This window comes from Bos grunniens, chromosome 27 (assembly GCF_055505025.1).
Source record: "Bos grunniens cultivar Pamir isolate PY7600 chromosome 27, Bosgru_T2T1.0, whole genome shotgun sequence".
In the NCBI taxonomy this organism is placed as follows: Eukaryota; Metazoa; Chordata; class Mammalia; order Artiodactyla; family Bovidae; genus Bos; species Bos grunniens.
Genome location: NC_141191.1, coordinates 3,802,776 through 3,825,810, shown reverse-complemented (window position 1 = coordinate 3,825,810; position 23,035 = coordinate 3,802,776). Strand labels below are relative to the sequence as shown.

The following is a 23,035-nucleotide window of genomic DNA, read 5'->3' as shown; positions in this document are numbered from 1 at the left end:
AAATATGAGGAAATTCACTAATGATTCTTTTATGTGTTTTATGGATTCCTTTTAAGCACTACAGTTGCATTGTCACTAGCAGAAGTGGAGATCTAAATGATATTTCTCAGGTTGACTTATCTAGAATGTGCATGTTGTCTGCTGCTGCTGCTGCGAAGTCACTTCAGTCATGTCCAACTCTGTGCGACCCCATAGACGACAGCCCACCAGGTTCCCCAGTCCCTGGGATTCTCCAGGCAAGAACACTGGAGTGGGTCGCCATTTCCTTCTACAATGCATGAAAGTGAAAAGTGAAAGTGAAGTCGCTCAGTCGTGTCCGACTCCTAGTGACCTATCTAGAATGTGCATGGTGTCTAGTCTCCTCTAATTAGTATTTCCAGCAAACACAACGCACAATGAAGTGCTCAGTTCCCTAGTCCTGGCTGGAGTTTGAGAAACGCAGCAACTTATTTAAACTGTTCTATGGGGCATGGTTCGGAGAAGGCAATTGCATCCCACTCCAGTACTCTCGCCTGGAAAATCCCATGGACAGGGGATCCTGGAAGGCTGCAGTCCATGGGGTCGCTAGGAGTCGGACACGACTGAGCGACTTCACTTTCATGCATTGGAGAAGGAAATGGCAGCCCACTCCAGTGTTCTTGCCTGGAGAATCCCAGGGACGGGGGAGCCTGGTGGGCTGCCATCTATGGGGTCGCACAGAGTCTGACAGGACTGAAGCAACATAGCAGCAGCAGCAGCATAGGGCATTGTTAGTTGTTTCTCATTTGTTTCTTTTGTATCTTCCTTTCATTTTTGACATCCTACATTAACTCCAAATTCTGAGTTGTTTTGAAATGTTGTACTATTGCCTTCTAGTTGACTCTTACATGGAATAGTGCATTTTACTTGATGGAAATCATTAATCCTTACCTTTCAGTCATTTTTCAGTGTTCTTAATTGAATCTACTGATGACATTTAACAAAGACAATATTATTTCTACATGCTGTCAGAAAAAATATCATATACACTTGGGTATCTTCTATCTACAATCCAATAGCATTTGAAATGTCTAAAATTAAATAGTCATTTTCTACATGTTGCTAATCTACAGCTGCATAGTTTAAGCTCCAGAATTTGCAACTATCCTCAGCTGCTGGCTAAATTAAATAATTAAATTTCATATGATTTTCTTTTATTTAAAAGGAATACACACACACACACACACACACACATTCATTTAGGAAAATTGGAAGAGTGCAAAAAAGTAGAAAAAAAAAAGAGAATCAATCACTGGTCCATAATCCATTGATAGCCATGCAGCATTTTGGTATATTTTTATACCAGAATTCCCTCTACATCAGCGTTTCTGGGTTCTAAGAATCTGCATTTTTAATAATATCACTAATTAATTACACAGAAGTCATTGATGTAGGTGGTCTGTGGACTGTGTTTTGAGAAACATGCTACAAGATAATTTAAACTTCATGGATTCTGGAGAGAGACAGTGAACATTTTCAATAAAAGAACAGTTCAAATTTGTTTACAGAACAAAACTATAGTGGACTGTTAAGGATGTATATGATGGATAATTTGAATGAAAGGAGAGTGAACAATTACCAGACTGTTGATAAAGCCCAGCCCAAGAGCAAGGCACATGTTTGAATTAGAGCTAACTGAAACCTATCGAATGTGTAGTATGCATCACATACTATTTCAGGTGTTGTATGCATGTTCATTTCTTTCTTCCCTACAATAATCCCACTGTGATATTATTCTGCATGTCATGTAGATAAGGAAAGGGAAACATGCATAACTGAATTTACTTACACAAATCATACAGCTAGTAAACTACAAAACCAAAATTCAAGGCCGGAGGAGGTTCAGGACCTCTTCTGACCACCAGTGAGCCTCTTCCTACGTCATTTACAATCCCTAGAAAGCATATTTTGGAAGAACCCCAGTAAATTTACCATTCATCTATGACCACAGAAATAAGCTTTTTTGTTCTTAATTAGTCCATTTTTGTATGGGTAGCTATAGGCCAAATAATGTGTAAGCATTGTTCAAAATATTTTCTGAAATAAATATACAGATGTGGGATGTTTAAGTAGATTTGAAATGTAGTAGATTTTCTCTGCATGTTTGGTAGCTAGAACAAATTGTTGCCCAAGTTTTGCTGTAGAATAAAATGTCAGAAAGACTCTTCTAGTATCAGAATCAAAAGCAGCCTTTATTCTACTAATTTAAAAAAGTGACATGACAAGAACCATTCTTTTGTTTTGTTTTAGTAAAACTGAGAAGTTGAACCACTGGTGAAATCTTATGAATTTAATGAATAAAATCTAATTCCTGAATAAGTAGTTTACTAGCTAGCAGTTCTTAGGGATGGAATAGGTGAGGGTGAGTATGCCCATAAAATAAACCATTCTTACCCTTAATGAATAATTCCATATAAAAAAAGAAAAATTTCTAGAATCCTCAGGCATGTTGGCATGTTACAGATATTTGTGAGTATAATTTTTTCCCCTTATTCTGAAGGGCATCAACTTGGTTTTGCTTTGTACAACTTTAGAGCTATTTTGGTTTATGCTAATGTGAGGCCATCAACCTTTGACTAGCTTTAGAGTCTAAAGTTAAACCCTGTGTATATGTGATAGTCCCAGGTTTTTTAGGTTAAATGGTATACCTGGGAAAGATAAGTGTATTGATTCAGCAAATATTTATGCACATACAGTGCTGAACCCAGTAGTTACAAAAAGGAAATCAAAATGACTCCTGTTTTCTTAGATTTTTCATTCTAATTGGAAAGACAGGAAATGAGCAGATAGATGATAGATGAATACATACATACATACATAGATGGATACATAGATACATAGACAGATACATAGATACATAGATAGATGGATACATAGATAGACAGATACATAGATACATAGATAGACGGATACATAGATAGATGGATTCATAGGTAGATACACAGACAGATGCTGCTGCTGCTACTAAGTCACTTCAGTCGTGTCCGACGGCAGCCCACCAGGCTCCCCTGTCCCTGGGATTCTTCAGGCAAGAACACTGGAGTGGATTGCCATTTCCTTCTCCAATGCATGAAAGTGAAAAGTGAAAGTGAAGTCGCTCAGTCGTGTCCGACCCTTAGCGACCCCATGGACTGCAGCCTACCGGGCTCCTCCGCCATGGGATTTTCCAGGCAAGAGTACTGGAGTGGGGTGCCATTGCCTTCTCCATTGATAGGTAAAAAAGAAAACTCAGATAATGTGAAGAGACTTTGAGGGGAAGAATACTAGGTAATAAGCATGACCGCTAGTGAACAGTGTAAGGATGGTATTCACAGGGTCAAAAAAGACCCTTGAGAAAAAATACTCAAATTGGATCCCTGTAGGAGGGACAGCCACGCCCAGGACTCAAGAGAGAACTTTCTAGTAAGAGGCGAACTATGTACAGTCCAGGAGCAAAGAGAGAACAATTAGACACAAAAGACCTAAAGGAGGGGAAATCCTGTCTTTTATATCAAGGTACAAATTTGGGGTCAAATAATAGATCACTCTTAAGTGTCATAGTTTGAAGTATTAATTCATATTCATCATTAGCTATTTCTACCTGACCTATTTTTTTTTCTTGATGGAAATTTGTATATTTCTAGAGTTTTCCTTCCAGGACAGGAGATGTTTATAGACATAACTAAAGATGAATTAAAAATGAGTGAATGAACCATGTAAAATGTCTGTGTAAACCATCGCTTTGTAGGGCTTGATTGAAGCAGGACTAAGGCCATCCATTCCCTTCATCCCATACATTGAGAGTGTCAGTATTTTCCTGTTTTCACCTTCTTCTCTTAACACATGTGTAGAACCCTCTACCTCCTGTTTACTTCGTAAATCCCAAGCTCTCTTAAGCTTCCTTTGCCTTCACGAAACAGAAGTGGGTGACCATGATATGGAGGCATTTAAATGGCCTCACCAAAGCTATGTTGCTAGCATCCATGATAGATAACTATAACAGTAGAACCTAGTCCACTGATGTTCAGGTGGCAACATCTCCCTGCAAGCTTGACATAAGGTTGGGTGGCTGCCTCATTTCCACTTTTTTACAAATTGGCCAACTCTGGCCCTCAGGCCTGAATGGATTCACATTGCTTCACTGCAGGCTGTTATAGAAGTCAAGACAGAGTCAGGATGTCAAAATGCTGATGGGAACCTCCAGGTCATATGATTCTTTAGTTAGTTTTTTTTTTTCCCCCTTTCTTTCTTGCTGGACCATGGACATTTATAAATTGGCCCATGAGAAAGACAAAAATTTAAATGAAACCATCCTTGGATGCTGGGCTTCATAAGCAATGTTGATATTGGTTTGCAGCAGGTCCCAATTTCTACACCTGTTTCAAATTAGATTGCTAAAGTAATATATTCAGACAAACACTGCAGTTTGAAGAGTAGATTTTTTAAAATAAATTATAATGGCTGTATCACTAATGAGCCACCTCAGGAAGCCGCCTCTGGCATCTGGGGCTCAATCCCGAAAGTAAATAGGTTGCTTGATTCTTTGTCTAACTCTGTTACTCAATATGTAGAAATAAATGTACATGTCTTTATTTTTATCAACTCAGCCCTTTCCTTTCTATATAACATCATTTATTTTTCTTAATTAGTTACTTTATTTTGGCTATGTGCTCCCCTTGCCCTTTTTGACACACTGGCTCTGTCTTGACTTCCAAGTCTTTGTTGCCATGTACGGGCTCTCTCTACTTGCAGCCAGCGGGGGCTGCTCCCCAGTTGTGTGTAGGCGTCTCACTGTAGTGGCTTCTCTTGTTGCGGAACATGGGCTCTAGAGCGTGTGGACTCAGTAGCTGTGGTGAACAGGCTTTGTTGCCCTGCAGCATTTGGGATCTTAGTTCCAGGACCAAGGATCAAACCTGTGTCTCCTGTATTAGCCGACAGATTCTTAACCACTCTTTATATATGGAATTCTTTATATATGGAATTTAGAAAGATGGCCATGATAACCCTATATGCGAGACAGTAAAAGAGACACAGATGTATAGAACAGACTGTTGGACTCTGTGGGAGAAGGCGAGGGTGCGATGATTTGAGAGAATAGCATTGAAACATGTATATTATCATATGTGAAACAGATCACCAGTCCAGGTTCAATGCATGAGACAGGATGCTCAGGGCTGCTGCACTAGGGTGACCCTGAGGGATGGGATGGGGAGAGAGGCGGGAGGGGGTCTCAGGATGGGGAACACATGTACACACATGACTGATTCATGTCGATGGATGGCAAAAACCACCACAATATTGTAAAGTAATTGGTCTCCAATTAAAATAAATATATTTTAAAAAGAGGACTTTAAAAAATATTCTTTAGCTAATTCTTTTCATAGTTAAGTAAAATACCATTTAGATAAGTATTTAAAATTAATTCTGTTCTTTGAAGTATCTTTCAGCCAAGTTGGAGGTAAGCAGTATGTTAGCAAAATACCAGAAACATTTAAGAAAAAATATTTTCTTTTCCTTCCTACACAACATAACTTCTTCACTAAATAAACATGCTAAAAAAGACATTATTTTTTTCTTTTTATCTGGGACTCATAATCTTGATCCATCATCTCTAGGGTTTTATTTGTCAGAGATAAACAAAACTAACTTTGATTGGCATTTCTTGAAATTCTTCTGTGTTACTCTATGGAACTCTTAGATTTCTTGAATACTTCTATGAGATGATATATTCCTATTTTGATTTATTTTGTTTAAGCAGGGCCATAATGTACCATTTTTTTAGATCTATTTTCATCAGTACCCAGCTATAAAAAATGTGCCTTCTGTTATTTTTCTAGTTATTGATTTTGCCCCTTCATTCCAGTTATTTTTCATAAACTCCCATATTTTCTGCCTTTATCTATGGATCTGTATGTTTCTCTTGCAATCCTCTCATCTTTTAGTCCTTCAAATTTCCAGCTAAGTTATTCCACATATCCTGCGTGGATAGATTTTAACATTCTGTAAATGTTAATTCTGCATTTTACCACATCTAATAACCCTCTGATTTATTCTATAGCAGTTATTGTATTGTGACTCTCAAATTCCCAGTCTCTCATGTTTAATAACTATGCTGCCTTCTTTCGTCCACCTGGGAATACATTTCAATAATCTCCCAAACACTGCTTGTGGTTCTCTGGTTGCTTCATTTCCAGAATTAATGAAACTCATGCAGCGATCTCACTAGTTTGTTCTCTTATTTTACTCAGTAAACTGCTTTAACGTGCCTCCATCACTGCTCTGGAGTTTGTTTAGTCTCTCAGGTGGGCTGGTTAGTCTTTGTTGCACTGTAAGTATACTCTGTCTCTGACAGTTTTATTGACATTTTGATGATTTTTGCTTGAGGATTTTCTTTACAATATTAGTCCCTGTCATCTTCATCCAACACCCAATTCACTTCTTTTTCTGAAATGTTGTGGATCTGACTTTAATTCTTGAGAATCCGTAGCATTGTGTCTAAGTATTTTTCCAAGACAAGCTTCTTAGGAGAAGCACAATTCTACTGAAATGAAAAGGGAGGTGTGTAGTTGGAAACATGTGTCTAGAAATAAAATGACAGAGGATTCCTTTTTTGGAAAAAATTGGTATTAGGAATTGCTAAGTCAGAATGAAGAGAGCCAGGGTTTTCCTTGGTTATAAAGACTTGTGAGGTTTGAAATAATACAGTCCTCAAGTTGGTGGCAGAATGTGGCCTGGCCTGGTGGACGTGAGGAGTTTCCTAGGATAGAAGCCAATGAAGGTGGTGATGACACAGCTATTGCTAATCCAGTGCCTGCTGTACCACTGCACAATTCACACACGTGGCTGCATCCTACTTTTGATCCTCAGCACCCAGATCCTCAGGAGGCCTGATGTCAGGGATGAAGGTCCCCATAGGTGCATCACAGAGAGAGTGAAAGTAATTTATTTCCAGTTACTGCTGACAGAAGGGAATTGACAGAGGATGGCCTTCAGGGTGCGTTTTGTTTTTGTTTATGTGCTAACTTGCTTCAGTCATGTTCGACTCTGTGACCACCATGGCTCCTCTGTCCACGAAATTCCAGGCGAGAATTCTGGAGGGAGTTGCTGCTTACTTACTCCAGGGGGTCTTCCTGACCCAGAGATCAAAACTGGCTCCCTCGCATTGCAGGCAGGGATGCAGTCTTTACCATCTGAGCAACCAGGGAAGCCCTGGCCTTTAGGCTGGAAATCAGCAAAGTTCTAGAGGACAGAACCACGTGGGAGATTCCGGGATCCATATGGCATGCCCCTTGTGTTCTTGTGATGTGATGATATGACCAGACAGCTGTGGATGGAGAAATTGCATGTTGTCCTGCATGTTTGAGTGTTTCTCTTTTCTGCCTCTGGTTCCCTGGTTAATTTGACTCTTGGTAGCACAGGTTAATAATATTGCAGCTACATCCGAAATAATTATAATGTGCTCAGTCATATCTGACTGTTTGCGGCCCATAGACTGTAGCCCTCCATGTTCTTCTGTCCATGGAATTTCTCTGGCAAGAATACTGCAGTGGGTTGCCAGTTCCTGCTCCAGGGTAATCTTCCCAACCCACAGATCAAACCCACGTCTCTTGCATCTCCTGCACTTGGAGGCAGATTCTTTACCACTAGTCCTGCCATATTATTATAGGTCTCTTTTTATTAACAGTGCATTGAACTCTAATTTTAAATGGACATTTAGTGCTTGTATGTGGGGCTAAATATAAAGCAAGGCTATCCTAGAAATTTTTTTTTTTCCTAAATTGTTTCTTTCAAAGCACTTTTCTTTCTAGGTTGCAACCAAATCTTAGTAATTTCATACTACATATCATTGACCACTGCCATGTGTAATTTGCAGATATGAAACATTTTATGTACTTTTCTGTGGGAAACACCAGTGTGCATTTACCCAGGCCCTGTGCTGCATGCATTTGGACAGGACTGTCTCTTTATAATTAGTTAATACTTTTTCAATTTTCCTATGCTTGGTCCTCAGTACCCCAGGCTAAAAACCTTAAAACTTGTTAGCAATTATTTCATAATTTTTAGCTCCTAAGAAAGTGTGAATTTCCCTTGAAAATGTGAAATAAATTGCTTTTGGCAAGCACGTTAGCAATTTCCAGATATAGGGTTATATTATTTTGGAGGAAATTCATAGTTTGAAAAGTCTTTCTTCTGCGAAATGACTTGAAGTTGAACAGATCAGATCATTAAGCCTTCTTTTTATCAGTTTCCTTCCCCTTCCCCTTTATCATTCCTTACCTTGTTGATTTCAACCCTACAGTCATTCATTAAGGTGATTATGAGTTAGCTTCTTCCAAGATGTAGGGACTTTTTGCTTACTTATTTTGTGCTGTTGTACATCTCAGAAAATTGTAAAATTGTTCTCTTATTCTGTATCTCTTCCTATCATCACAATTTCTGGCAGAAACATGTCATTCTAAAAAGTTTAAATATAGTTTAAAGAGGACACTGAAACCAAAGGCACATAAAAAATATAACTTTTGATGAGGAAGCCTAGTGATTCATGTGTGTGTGTGCTTGTGTGCGTGTACGAAGCTAAAGGAAACATTTGGAACTAAATGCCACTGAATCATTCACACTTTAAAACATCAGGCAGCACTATTTACAACAGCCAAAACACAGACACAACCTAAGTGTCCATAGATGGATGAGTGAAGAAAATGTGGTGTGTCTGTGTGTGTACTGCTGGTGGCTCAGCAGTAATGAATCTGCCTGCAATGCAGGAGACGTGGGTTCAATCCATGGATTTACAAGATCTCCTGGAGAAGGAAATGGCAATCCACTCCACTATTCCTGCCTTGGAAATTCCATGGACAGGAGAGCTTGGCAGGCTACAGCACATGGGGTTACAAGAATCGGACTCAGCTGAGCCACTCAATCACCGCCACCATATATACATGCATGCAATGGAATATTAAGCCATACACAGAAAGGAAACGCTACATGATCTCATGTATACGTGAAATCTAAAAAAATTCGCAGGAGGTGGTCCTAAGATGGCGGAGGAATAGGACGGGGAGACCACTTTCTCCCCCACAAATTCATCAAAAGAACATTTGAAAGCTGACTAAATTCCACAAAACAACTTCTGAATGCCAGCAGAGGACATGAGGCACCCAGAAGAGCAGCCCGTTGTCTTCAAAAGGAGATAGGAAAAAATATAAAAGATAAAAAGAGAGACAAAAGAGGTAGGGATAGAGATCTGTCCCGGGAAGGGAGTCTTAAAAAAGAGAGGTTTCCAAACACCAGGAAACACTCTCGCTGCCGAGTCTGTGGCGAGCCTTGGAACCTCAGAGGGCAACATAACTGGGAGGAAAAATAAATAAATAATTAAAACCCACAGATTATGTGTCCAACGGTAACTCCCAGCAGAGAAGCAGGGCAGATGCCCGCATTCCCCACTAGCAAGCGGGGGCTGGACAGGGAGGTGTGGGCTGCATTGCTTAGAGTAAGGACCAAGCCCAAATGCCCCGAGGGCAGTCTGAAGGAACTAACTTGAGATAGCAAAGCAGACTGTGGGATAGCTACCCCACGAAAAAGTGAAAAGCCCTAACCTAAGACACCGCCAGACCCACTCACAGAACAAAGGACTGACTAGAGCTAGCTGGCTGCAGACTGGCCCATCCCCAACTGGAGACAGGCAGGCGAGGGTAGCCAGAGCCAGAAGGAGGCAATCACAGCCCCAGCAAGGCAGTATCTACCAAACTGCAAGCAGGCTTCATTGCTAACCAAGACTCTTTAGGGCTCTGGACGGTTGACATCCACCTGAGAAGGTGCGCCAGTTGTACACCCAGAAAACAGAGTGGCAGGGATGGGGGAGGTGCTAAGTCACAGCAACAGCACTCGCCAAACACCTGGTCACACAAGCTGCTCGGACCTGGGAAGGGCACAAAACGCAAGCCCAACTGAGTCTGCTCCTCTGAACACTACCCGAGTGCCTGAACCTGAGGGGCTTATACCTGGGAGGTGCATGCAGCCCAGGGCCAGCCTCAGACAGTTGCTGGCAGAGCAACCTAGAGCCTGAGCAGTGTGGGCAGGGAGGGCACATGCACCATGAGTGGGGACAAACCCAGTGTGGCTGAGACACTGCGAGCACACACCAGTGTTATTTGTTGGCAGTGTCCCTCCCTCCCCACAGCATGACTGAACAAGTGAGCCTTAAAAAAGTGTCCACCACCGCCCCCCCTTGTGTCAGGGAGAAAATCAGACACTGAAGAGACCAGCAAACAGAAGCTAAAACAGAGGGAACCACCTTGGAAGTGACAGATGGAGAAGTCTTGAGGCTACGGTAAGAATAAGACTGAAAACCAGAGGCAGGAGGCTTAAGTCCAAATCCTGAGAATACCAGAGAACTCCTGACTCCAGGGAACATTCATCAATAGGAGCTCATCAAACGCCCCCATACCTACACTGAAATCAAGGACCACCCAAGGGCCAACAAGTTCCAGAGCAAGACATACCACACAAATTCTCCACCAACACAGGAATACAGCCCTAAGCTTCAATATACTGTTTGCCCAAAGTCACTCCAAACCCATTGACACCTCATAACTCATTATTGGACACTTCATTGCACTCCAGAGAGAAGAAATCTAGCTCCACCCACCAGAACACCGACACAAGCTTCCCTAAACAGGAAACCTTGACAATCTACCCGTCCAACCCCACCCACAGTGAGGAAACACCACAATAAAGAGAACTCCACAAACTGCCAGAATACAGAAAGGCCACCCCAAACACAGCAATATAAGCAAGATGAAGAGGCAGAGAAACACCCAGAAGGTAAAGGAACAGGATAAATGCCCACCAACCCAAACAAAAGAGGAAGAGATAGGGAATCTACCTGGTAAAGAATTCCGAATAATGATAGTGAAAATTATCCAAAATCTTAAAAACAAAATGGAGTTACAGATAAATAGCCTGGAGAAAAGGATTGAGAAGATGCAAGAAAGGATTAACAAGGACCTAGAAGAAATAAAAAAGAGTCAATATATAATGAATAATGCAATAAATGAGATCAGAAACAGTCTGGAGGGAACCAACAGTAGAATAATGGAGTCAGAAGATAGGATAAGTGAGGTAGAAGATAGAATGGTAGAAATTAATGAAACAGAGAGGGGGGAAAAAAAAAAAACAAATTAAAAGAAATGAGGAAAATCTCAGAGACCTCTGGGACAATGTCAAATGCCCCAACATCCGAATCGTAGGAGTCCAAGAAGAAGAAGACAAAAAGAAAGACCATGAGAAAATACTTGAGGAGATAATAGTTGAAAACTCCCCTAAAAAGTGAAGGAAATAATCACCCAAGTCCAAGAAACCCAGAGAGTCCCAAACAGGATAAACCCAAGGTGAAATACCCGAAGACACATATTAATCAAATTAACAAAGATCAAACACAAAGAACAAATATTAAAAGCAGCAAGGGAAAAACAACAAATAACACACAAAGGGATTCCCATAAGGATAACAGCTGATCTTTCAATAGAAAGTCTTCAGGCCAGAAGGGAATGGCAGGACATACTTAAAGTGATGAAAGAAAATAACATACAGCCCAGATTACTGTACCCAGCAAGGATCTCATTCAAATATGAAGGAGAAATCAAAAGCTTTACAGACAAACAAAAGCTGAGAATTCAGCACCACCAAACCAGCTCTCCAACAAATGCTAAAGGATCTTCTCTAGACAGGAAACACAGAAAGGGTGTATAAACTCGAACCCAAAACAATAAAGTAAATGGCAAAGGGATCATACTTATCAATAATTACCTTAAATGTAAATGGGTTGAATGCCTCAACCAAAAGACAAAGACTGGCTGAATGGATACAAAAACAAGACCTGTATATATGTTGTCTACAAGAGATCCACCTCGAAACAAGGGACACATACAGATTGAAAGTGAAGGGCTGGAAAAAGATATTCCACGCAAATAGAGACCAAAAGAAAGCAGCAGTAGCAATACTCATATCAGATAAAATAGACTTTAAAACAAAGGCTGTGAAGAGACAAAGAAGGACACTACACAATGATCAAAGGATCAATCCAAGAAGAAGATATAACAATTATAAATATATATGCACCCAACATAGGAGCACCACAATATGTAAGACAAATGCTAACAAGTATGAAAGGGGAAATTAACAATAACACAATAATAGTGGGAGACTTTAATACCCCACTCACACCTATGGATAGATCAACTAAACAGAAAATTAACAAGGAAACACAAACTTTAAATGATACAATAGACCAGTTAGACCTAATTGATATCTATAGGACATTTCACCCCAAAACAATGAATTTCACCTTTTTCTCAAGTGCACATGGAACCTTTTCCAGGATAGATCACATCCCGGGCCATAAATCTAGCCTTAGTAAATTCAAAAAAATTGAAATCATTCCAAGCATATTTTCTGACCACAATTCAGTAAGATTAGATCACAATTACAGGAAAATCTATTAAAAATTCCAACATATGAAGGCTGAACAACACGCTGCTGAATAAAGAACAAATCATAGGAAAAAAATCAAAAAAGTCAAAATATGGATAGAAATGAATGAAAATGAAAACACAACAACCCAAAACCTGTGGGACACTGTAAAAGCAGTGCTAAGGGGAAAAAATCTGGTTCTTTGAAAGGATAAATAAAATTGACAAACCACTAGCCAGACTCATCAAGAAACAAAGGGAGAAAAATCAATAAAATTATAAATGAAAATGGAGAGATCACAACAGACAACACAGAAATACAAAGGATCATAGGAGACTACTATAAAACATTTTATGCCAATAAAATGGACAACTTGGAAGAAATGGACAAATTTTTAGAAAAGTACAACTTTCCAAAACTGAACCAGGAAGAAATAGAAAATCTTAACAGACCCATCACAAGCACGGAAATTCAAACTGTAATCAGAAATCTTCCAGCAAACAAAAGCCCAGGTCCAGACGGCTTAGAGCTGAATTCTACCAAAAATTTAGAGAAGAGCTAACACCTATCCTACTCAAACTCTTCCAGAAAATTGCAAAGGAAAGTAAACTTCCAAACTCATTCTATGAGGCCACCATCACCCTAATACCAAAACCTGACAAAGATGCCACATGAAAAAAGAAAACTACAGGCCAATATCACTGATGAACATAGATGCAAAAATCCTCAACAAAATTCTGGCAATCAGAATCCAACAACACATTAAAAAGATCATACATCATGATTCCAGGGATGCAAGGATTCTTCAATATCTGCAAATCAATCAATGTAATACACCACATTAACAAATTGAAAAATAAAAGCCATACGATTATCTCAATAGATGCAGAGAAAGCCTTTGAAAAAATTCAACATCCATTTATGATAAAAGTCCTCCAGAAAGCAGGAATAGACGGAACATACCTCAATATAATAAAAGCTATGTACGACAAACCCACAGCAAACATTATCCTCAATGGTGAAAAAAGGAAAGCATTTCCCCTAAAGTCAGGAAGAAAAGAAGGGTGCCCACTCTCACTACTACTATTCAACATAGTTTTGGAAGTTTTGGCCACAGCAATCAGAGCAGAAAAAGAAATAAAAGGAATCCAAATTAGAAAAGAAGTAAAACTCACTGTTTGCAGATGACATGATCCTCTACATGGAAAACCCTAAAGCCTCCACCAGAAAATTACTAGAGCTAATCAATGAATATAGTAAAGTGGCAGGATATAAAATCAACACACAGAAATCCCTTGCATTTCTATACACTGATAGTGAGAAAATAGAAAGATATTAAGGAAACAATTCCATTCACCATTGCAATGAAAAGAATAAAATACTTAGGAGTATATCTACCTAAGGAAAGAAAAGACCTATATATAAAAGACTATAAAACACTGGTGAAAGAAATCGAAGAGAACACTAATAGATGGAGAAATATACCATGTTCATGGACGGGAAGAATCAATATAGTGAAAATGAATATACTACCCAAAGCAATTTATAGATTCAATGCAATCCTTATCAAGCTACCAATGGTATTTTTCACAGAGCTAGAACAAATAATTTCACAACTTGTATGGAAATACAAAATACCTCAAATAGCCAAAGCAATCTTGAGAAAGAAGAATGGAACTGGAGGAATCAACCTGCCTGACTTCAGGCTCTACTTACAAAGCCACAGTCATCAAGACAGTATGGTACTGGAACAAAGACAGAAATATAGATCAATGGAACAAAATAGAAAGCCCAGAGATAAATCCACACACATATGGATACCTTATCTTTGACAAAGGAGGCAAGAATATATAATAGAGAAAAGACAATCTCTTTAACAAGTGGTGCTGGGAAAACTGGTCAACCACTTTTAAAAGAATGAAACTAGAACACTTTCCAACACCATACACAAAAATAAACTCAAAATGGATTAAAGATCGAAACGTAAGACCAGAAACTATAAAACTCCTAGAGGAGAACATAGGCAAAACACTCTCTGACATAAATCACAACAGGATCCTCTATGACCCACCTCCCAGAATATTGGAAATAAAAGCAAAAATAAACAAATGGGACCTAATTAAACTTAAAAACTTCTGCACAACAAAGGAAACTATAAGCAAGGTGAAAAGACAGCCTTCAGAATGGGAGAAAATAATAGCAGATGAAGCAACGGACAAAGAATTAATCTCAGAAATATACAAGCAACTCCTGCAGCTCCATTCCAGAAAAATAAATGATCCAATCAAAAAATGGGCCAAAGAATTAAACAGACATTTCTCCAAAGAAGACATACAGATGGCTAACAAACACACGAAAAGATGCTCAACATCATTATCAGAGAAATGCAAATCAAAACCACAATGAGGGACCATTTCACGCCAGTCAGAATGGCTACTATCCGAAAGTCTACAAGCAATAAATGCTGGAGAGGGTGTGGAGAAAAGGGAACCCTCTTACGCAGTTGGTGGGAATGAAAACTAGTACAGCCACTATGGAGAACAGTGTGGAGATTCCTTAAAAAAGTGGAAATAGAACTGCCATCAGTTCAGTTCAGTCACACAGTCGTGTCTGACTCTTTGTGACCCCATGAATTGCAGCACGCCAGGCCTCCCTGTCCATCACCAACTCCCAGAGTTCACTCAAACTCATGTGCATCGAGTTGGTGATGCCATCCAGCCATCTCATCCTCTGTTGTCACCTTCTCCTCCTGCCCCCAATCCTTCCCAGCATCAGAGTCTTTTCCAATGAGTCAACTCTTCACATCAGGTGGTCAAAGTATTGGAGTTTCAGCTTTAGCATCAGTCCTTCCAAAGAACACCCAGGGCTGATGTCCTTTAGAATGGACTGGTTGGATCTCCTTGCAGTCCAAGGAACTCTCAAGAGTCTTTTCCAACACCACAGTTCAAAAACATCAATTCTTCGGTGCTCAGATTTCTTCACAATCCAACTCGCACATCCATACATGACCACTGGAAAAACCATGGCCTTGCCTAGGTGGACCTTTGTTGGCAAAGTAATGTCTCTGCTTTTGAATATGCTATCTAGGTTGGTCATAACTTTCCTTCTAAGGAGGAAGTGTCTTTCAGTTTCAATTTCATGGCTGTAATCACCATCTTCAGTGATTTTGGAGCCCAAGAAAAACAAAGTCTGACACTGTTTCCACTGTTTCCCCATCTATTTCCCATGAAGTGTTGGGACCAGATGCCATGATCTTAGTTTTCTGAATGTTGAGCTTTAAGCCAACTTTTTCACTCTTTCCTCTTTCACTTTCATCAAGAGGCTTTTTAGTTCCTCTTCACTTTCTGCCATAAGGGTGGTGTCATCTGCATATCTGAGGTTATTGATATTTCTCCCTGCAATCTTGATCCCAGCTTGTGCTTCTTCCAGACCAGCGTTTCTCATGATGTACTCTGCATACAAGTTAAATAGGCAGTGTGACAATATACAGCCTTGACATACTCCTTTTCCTATTTGTAACCAGTCTGTTGTTTCATGTCCAGTTCTAATTGTTGCTTCCTGACCTGCATATAGGTTTCTCAAGAGGCAGGTCAGGTTGTCTGGTTTTCTCATCTCTTTCAGAATTTTTCACAGTTTATTGTGATCCACACAGTCAAAGGCTTTGGCATAGTCAATAAAGCAGAAATAGATGTTTTCTGGAACTCTCTTGCTTTTTCCATGATCCAGTGGATGTTGGCAATTTGATCTCTGGTTCCTCTCCCTTTTCTAAAACCAGCCTGAACTGCCATACAACCCAGCAATCCTACTTCTGGGCATACACACCGAGGAAACCAGAATTGAAAGAGACATGTGTACCCCAATGTTCATCGCAGCACTGTCTGTAATAGCCAGGATATGGAAGCAACCTAGATGTCTGTCAGCAAACGAATGGATAAGAAAATTGTGATACATATACACAATGGAGTATTACTCAGCCATTAAAAAGAATACATTTGAATCATTTCTAATGAGTTGGATGAATCTGGAGCCTATTATACAGAGTGAAGTAAGCCAGAAAGAATAACACCAGTACAGTATACTAATGCATATATATGGAATTTAGAAAGATGGTAACAATAACTCTGTATGCGAGATAGCAAAAGAGACACAGGTGTATAGAACAGTCTTTGGACTCTGTGGGAGAGGGAGAGGGTGGGATGATTTGGGAGAATGGCATTGAAATATGTGTATTATCATATGTGAAACGAATCGCCAGTCCAGGTTTGATGCATCATACAGGATGCTCAGGGCTGGTGCACTGGGATGACCCAGAGGGATGACATGGGGAGGGAGGTGGGAGGGGGGTTCAGTATGGGGAACACATGTACACTCATGGCGGATTTATGTCAATATATGGCAAAACCAATACAATATTTTAAAGTAATTGGCCTCCAATTAAATACATTTTAAAAAAAATTCATAGAAGTAGATTCGAACCGTGGTGACTAGGAATGTGGAGGTGGGGATAAATCTGGAGACCTTACGGGCAGCATGGTGGCTGTAGACAATAATACTGTATTGGTCATTGGACATATGCTAAGAGAATGGATTTAAGGTGCTTTTACTTTACATGCAAGTGATGACTAAGTGAGGAGACAGGTTTATTAGCCTGACTATAGTAGCGGTCATGTACTATATGTGTGGACATCAAATCCTCATGCTATACTCCTTAAATACACAAAAATTTTGTTTACAAAAATGAATTCTCTTAATCACATCACTCATCACTGACTGAGAAATGACAGCAACTTTCATTCCAGATGTATATTTTGTTTTGCTCCCAGATATATTTATAGAATGCCATACTTTATAAAAAACTAGGGCAGTGGCAACCCACTCCAGTACTCTTGACTGGAGAATCCCATGGGTGGATGATCCTGGTAGGCTGCAGTCCATGGGGTCGCAAAGAGTTGGACACGACTGAGTGACTTCACTTTCACTTTTAACTTTCATGCATTGGAGAAGGAAATGGCAACCCACTCCAGTGTTCTTTCCTGGAGAATCCCAGGGACGGGGAAGCCTGGTGGGCTGCCATCTATGGGGTCACACAGAGTTGGACATGACTGAAGCAACTTAGCAGCAGTAGCAGCAGCAATGGCATAAAGATTGTCCTTTGACTCTCAGTAGAGGCTGATTGTCAAGACTAAACCCTGACAAAAACGTCTCCAACACCCTTTGCTTTGGCTTAAAAGAATTAAAGAATGATCCTTTTTACACCCAAAATAAAAACACATTTATGTGGTGAGACTCTCATCTGTGACATTAAAAATCAGCCAAGCATGACCCTCAGGCTTGAATGGATTATCATTGTTTCACTGCAGGCTGTTAGACAAGTCAACACAGAATCAGTGTGTCAAAAAGGGTAATGGGAACCTCCAGGATGTGTGAATCTTCAATCATTTTATTCTATCTTGTTAGACCATGGACATTTATAAATCAGCGCATGGAAAGACAAAAAATGAAGTAAAACCATCCTTGGTTGCTGGGCTTCATAAACAACAGCCATCAATCCCTACACCTGTTTCAAATTAGATTGCTAAAATAATGTATTCAGACAAACATTGCAATTTGAAAGAGTAGATTTTTAAAATAAATTATAATGGCTATACAACTAATTTTAGTAAGAATTTCAAATAGCAAAATTAATGCATCCCATATTAGCATTGCTCAGGAAAGCACCTGGTTAGAGCCTGCTCAGAAAAGCAACATCAAATCGGATAGTAGTCCAAAGTCTGCCTTCCTCCCTGCTGCCACTTAGACCTTTCTTTCAGGTTTAATAAATAAGCATTTAATGTTTTGTACAAGATTCCAGAGTTTCAGAGTTACTGTTAAATAAATCTCATCAAAGTGTATTTACACTGTTAATGGCTTCTGTATTTGCCATTCTCTCTCACTGTCTTCAGTTAGCTATGTACCTCATTTGTTACTCTAACTACCTGCCTACCTACCTATGTCTATCTATCTACCATCTCTATCATCTATCCATCTATCTCTTCATGTATTTCTACTGCCATCATCTCCATTTACTGATCTCTTTTACCTATCTATTCATCTCTCTCTTTCATCAGTGATATCTTCTTCCTTTCCTTTTTATCTATTACAGATTATCTAGTGTTCTATCTATCTATCATATAGTTCCATCATCAATCTATTTCTCCTTGTCATCTAGGGCTCTAGCCTAACTTTTTGACATCCCAGACACTCTTTCCCCTTAATCACAATTTTGGTCAACAAAGCAAGAATTACTTTTATCAGGAGAAAAGGATATGTGCTCTACTGAAAGACGTGCATAGTGTTATATCACATCCATGCATCAGACGCAACCTGGTCTTGTCTAGATGATGTTGAGCACCCAAAGTGTTCTTTATTTTAAAAAAGACAAGGCTTTGCAAGGTAAATGTAGAGGACAATTTTCCAGCCTCAGAAGGTCTTTTTCATATGTAAATATGAGTAATTACATGGAATCTGTGGACATTACACTGAAAATGTTTATTTTTTGGTGTTCCAGTTATCCTCTAAATAGATCTCATTAACTGCAGTCTCCATTTATTTTGCTTATGCTGACTTAACCTTTGGTGATTCTGAACACTATAAATATGAGAATAAATACTTAATGGGCTTAACATATAATATGGGTTGATTTCATTTTTAAACCTGATAATATCTCTGGAGTGATAGCAATTTTGAGTTCCATAGAATCCTATAATCAGGGGCTCTCAAATGTATATAATCATTATTTTAAAAAGCAACTTGATATTATTTGAAATAACAATGGCATTATGGAACAAAATTAATTCTCCAACTGGATATATGCAGTATGCAAAGTCCCAGGGAGTTCCCATTATGCTAAGTAATTCTGTCTTGTGTTTGATTCAGGTCATCAAGCTTGCCTTTGAGGAGTTTGAGCTAGAAAGAGGCTATGACACCCTAACCGTGGGCGATGCTGGAAAAGTAGGGGACACCAGGACCGTCTTGTATGTGTGAGTACATCTTCCCTTGTTTTTTTTTCTTTCCTGGGATGGGGAGGTGTCTGTGCAGACATGGGTGTCGACTGGAGATCCTGGTCAGACTTTTCATTCCCAATCAGAAGTTTAATAGATGCCACATGTGGCTACATTAGTGGTGTCAAACTCTGATTTATGTGAGAATTAACTCATCATTATGTTCTATTAATATCTCTGTCAATGTTTTTCTATTTATTTCAAATCATTAAGAATATGGCAAAAATTTAGAATATATTGGAAAGCAGAAAGTAGAGGTGATAAGTTTCTCAACTCAGCTCCTCCCTGTCAATCTCCCTCCACTTATTCCATTATCCATGTTTGGGGAAGTACAAATATTTTCTACAATGAGGCCATGTGTCTTCCAAAGCCTTGCATTCTGTAGAGCTGCATACTAACTGTAGCAGAGATGGTGGGGAGAAGAGTGGGGCTAACACCCTGCATGTCTGTGGTCCTCCTCCCAACCCAGAGTCCTGGGGGATTCAGAAGCAGCCCTGCCAGGTACAGCAGCAGAGTCCCTGCACTGGCTCCTCTGCAGCTGGACTCACAGAGGGGTCTGCACTCACAGAGGGGTTTGCACCTTTCACTCTGGATGCTTTCAGCCTCTTGCAGATTCAGGGCCGTGAGGCGAGTCTGGGTAGTTTTTAGCAGACTTGTTCTTTCAGAATTAAAGCCATGATCCCGGGGGCATCTTGACTCAGTATCTTCAGCACAGCCGGAAATGTCTCAACAGCCCCTTCCTCTGCGCTTGCAACCTACACAGACAGCTTCCTGCGGGGACTCTGGAGACACCTAAACCAGAAATTGCTTTCACGAATGAAAGTCATTCTGCAGGATTTTCACCTTTTTTCTCTTAATCTGCTTATTCATGGCTGAGGTTTTCTGTTTATTTGAGAGAAAGCTTACCCCTGATAGCTTCAGCTAGGAAACAATGACAAAAGTGGAACAGTAGTGGCTGTGATGCCCACTTATTCTCTTATTTACTAGTTACTTATGAGGTGATTCATGTTGTAAAAAAAGTTCTGCAGCTGAATGTCTGTCCATACCTTTAAAATTAATAGGCCTGAACGCTGCTGGCTCTGGGGACAATCTCTTCTCCTTTGTTGTGTCTTGGACGTACTTTCCTGTTAGTACATAACTTCATCTCATGTTTTGTAACTACTACTACTAACAATTAAAATCATGTTTCATGCTACTGGCCCATGGCCTATGATTATGATTATAATAATAACAGTAGTGATCTCATGGCATTTATTGAGAACATCTTGTGTACCATGCACTGTGCTAATATATATATCTTCTTTGGCCTTCACCTTAATCCTATAAGTTAGGGGTTAATACTGTCTTCGTCATACAAATGATGAAACCGAGGCTTAGACTTATCCCAGTTCGCAAACCTGGTGTCTGCTCCAGCAGGTGTTCAGACTTAGTGATCCTGACCGTGTCTGTATTCCTTATCATTGATAACCTTTGGCTTTTCCCCATCCCTCCCATAATTTCCCCTTCCTAAGAAGCTATGCAATAAACTGCTGCTGCTAAGTCGCTTCAGTTGTGTCTGACTCTTTGCGCCCCCAGAGATGGCAGCCCACCAGGCACCCCGGTCCCTGGGACTCTCCAGGCAAGAACACTAGAGTGGGTTGCCATTTCCTTCTCCAATGCATGAAAGTGAAAAGTGAAAGAGAAGTCGCTCAATCGTGTCTGACTCCTAGGGACCCCATGGAGTGCAGCCTACCAGGCTCCCCCACCCATGGGATTTTCCAGGCAAAAGTACTGGAGTAGGGTGGCATTGCCTTCTCCATGCAATAAACTACTTTGTACAAATAGTCATACTGTTTCATGTGCCTTCAGGAAAAGTTCTATATAGATTTTCTTCCACCACAGTATATGAAGGTCCTTATTTCCTCACACTGTTAACAAATAGTTTTTTTTTTTTTTTTTGCTCAATGACTACCCCACATTGCATTCATTTATAAAAATTGGATTTCTGCAGGATAAGGCCTGGACATCTATATGTTTGCAGAATGCCATGTTGATGGCAGGCACACAGCCTGGCATGGGTCTGGAGAGGCACTTCTGGACACCAAGTCAGTGCATAACGATGGGGCCACGGTGCCAGAGATGGAGTTTCCGGCCCACGCTTTGCTCTTAACCATCTGTGACCCACTCTGTACCTGTGTCTTCATGGCTATAAAATATGTATAATAAACGTTTCCTGCCTGTGGTAAGGAGCAAAATGAAATAATGCCTGTGAACACACTGGAGAGCAAAGAAATACAATCTGCACACGAGATAGCTTTATTATTACCATAGCGTCTAATTTAAGAAGGGGTGCCATTAAAACAAATGAGAAAAGTTTTCAACTAAATGCAAAATATAAATGTGGCCATGTGGTGCCATATAAAGTCCCTTAGGTCGCCATTAAAGATCTGTGGCTGTGCACCCATTGTTTTCCATGCTATTTGTTGTTAGGAGAGCAACAGCAAGCTATGTGTTACGTTGACATAAGTGTTATTAGAACCTCCTCCCAATAGCTCAAATCTATAAATGAAAAACTAAATAGTCAACTGAATCAAAGTGAGATGCCCTTTGGGAAACATAATGTAACAAAGATCAGTTGGGCATTTAATCATTTGTAGTAGAGAAAGGCAAAGCCACTGACGTATTTCCTCAGTATACACAATTACAGAAAAAGAATGAATGGGAGAATCACAGCTAGTGTCTTCAGATAAACTGGTTATGTTAGGGGATACATCAAAAAATATTTTTGAGCACTAACATGTCAGACCTGACATACAGGATTCCTACCATAGAGTTTAAAATCTAATTGGAAATGGCAGCGACGCTCAGATGGTTATATACCAGAAAGTATATTGAATCACTGAATCTCCTGATACATATTTCAAATAAAATTTGGGTTAAGAACCTTTTCTTATGGGTATCTGATGTATACTATGTTGGGCTCAAGATTTTATACATTCCCATTTTTAGCGGGGCTGAGGAATGAATTCTATTCAGATCTTAATTTTAAGGAGAAATTCAGAAGTGAGAGAGCCTAACTGGTTCATCCTAAATATAGTTTTCAAAAGCCTAATTTCTGTTAATGGCTTTTTATTTTCTCAAGTTTCTTGGCCCAAAAGGAGAAAAACTGAATATTAGGGGAACTCTTTCAATAGCCGAGTCTTCCCAAGAGATGGATGCATTTATTCAGGTTCCTTTTACAGAATGACTGACTTCAAATTAACTCACTAAGCAAATCTCTCTTGAGACGTCTTCAACAATACATATTGATAACTTTCTCAAATGTAATTTGCAGAAGAACTGTATCCAGAGACATGGTTCTTCAAGACTTTCCTCTGGCCTTTGCAATTACTAGCAGCCAGTGCCTGGGAAATGGCATTCATTTCAGGATGTTCTGAGGATTATAGACATAGATGACAGGTTGTAAGTGCCCATCTGTCTAGGAGAGGGATAGTTAGTATCAGGGAAATCTGTGAGCAAGCAGTATTGTCTCTGCCTGAGTACTCGTCACT

At 39.8% G+C, this 23,035-nt stretch overlaps 1 protein-coding gene across 1 annotated transcript in view; it reads left to right on the top strand.

Annotated features, from left to right (window-relative positions):
- The window catches only part of CSMD1 (CUB and Sushi multiple domains 1), a 2,074,203-nt gene that overhangs the window by 1,573,122 nt on the left and 478,046 nt on the right, over positions 1-23,035 (top strand). The window contains exon 12 of the mRNA XM_086379826.1: positions 19,381-19,484. Coding sequence (XP_086235952.1) covers positions 19,381-19,484 — 104 coding nt within the window. The remainder of the gene's footprint in view (positions 1-19,380; positions 19,485-23,035) is intronic.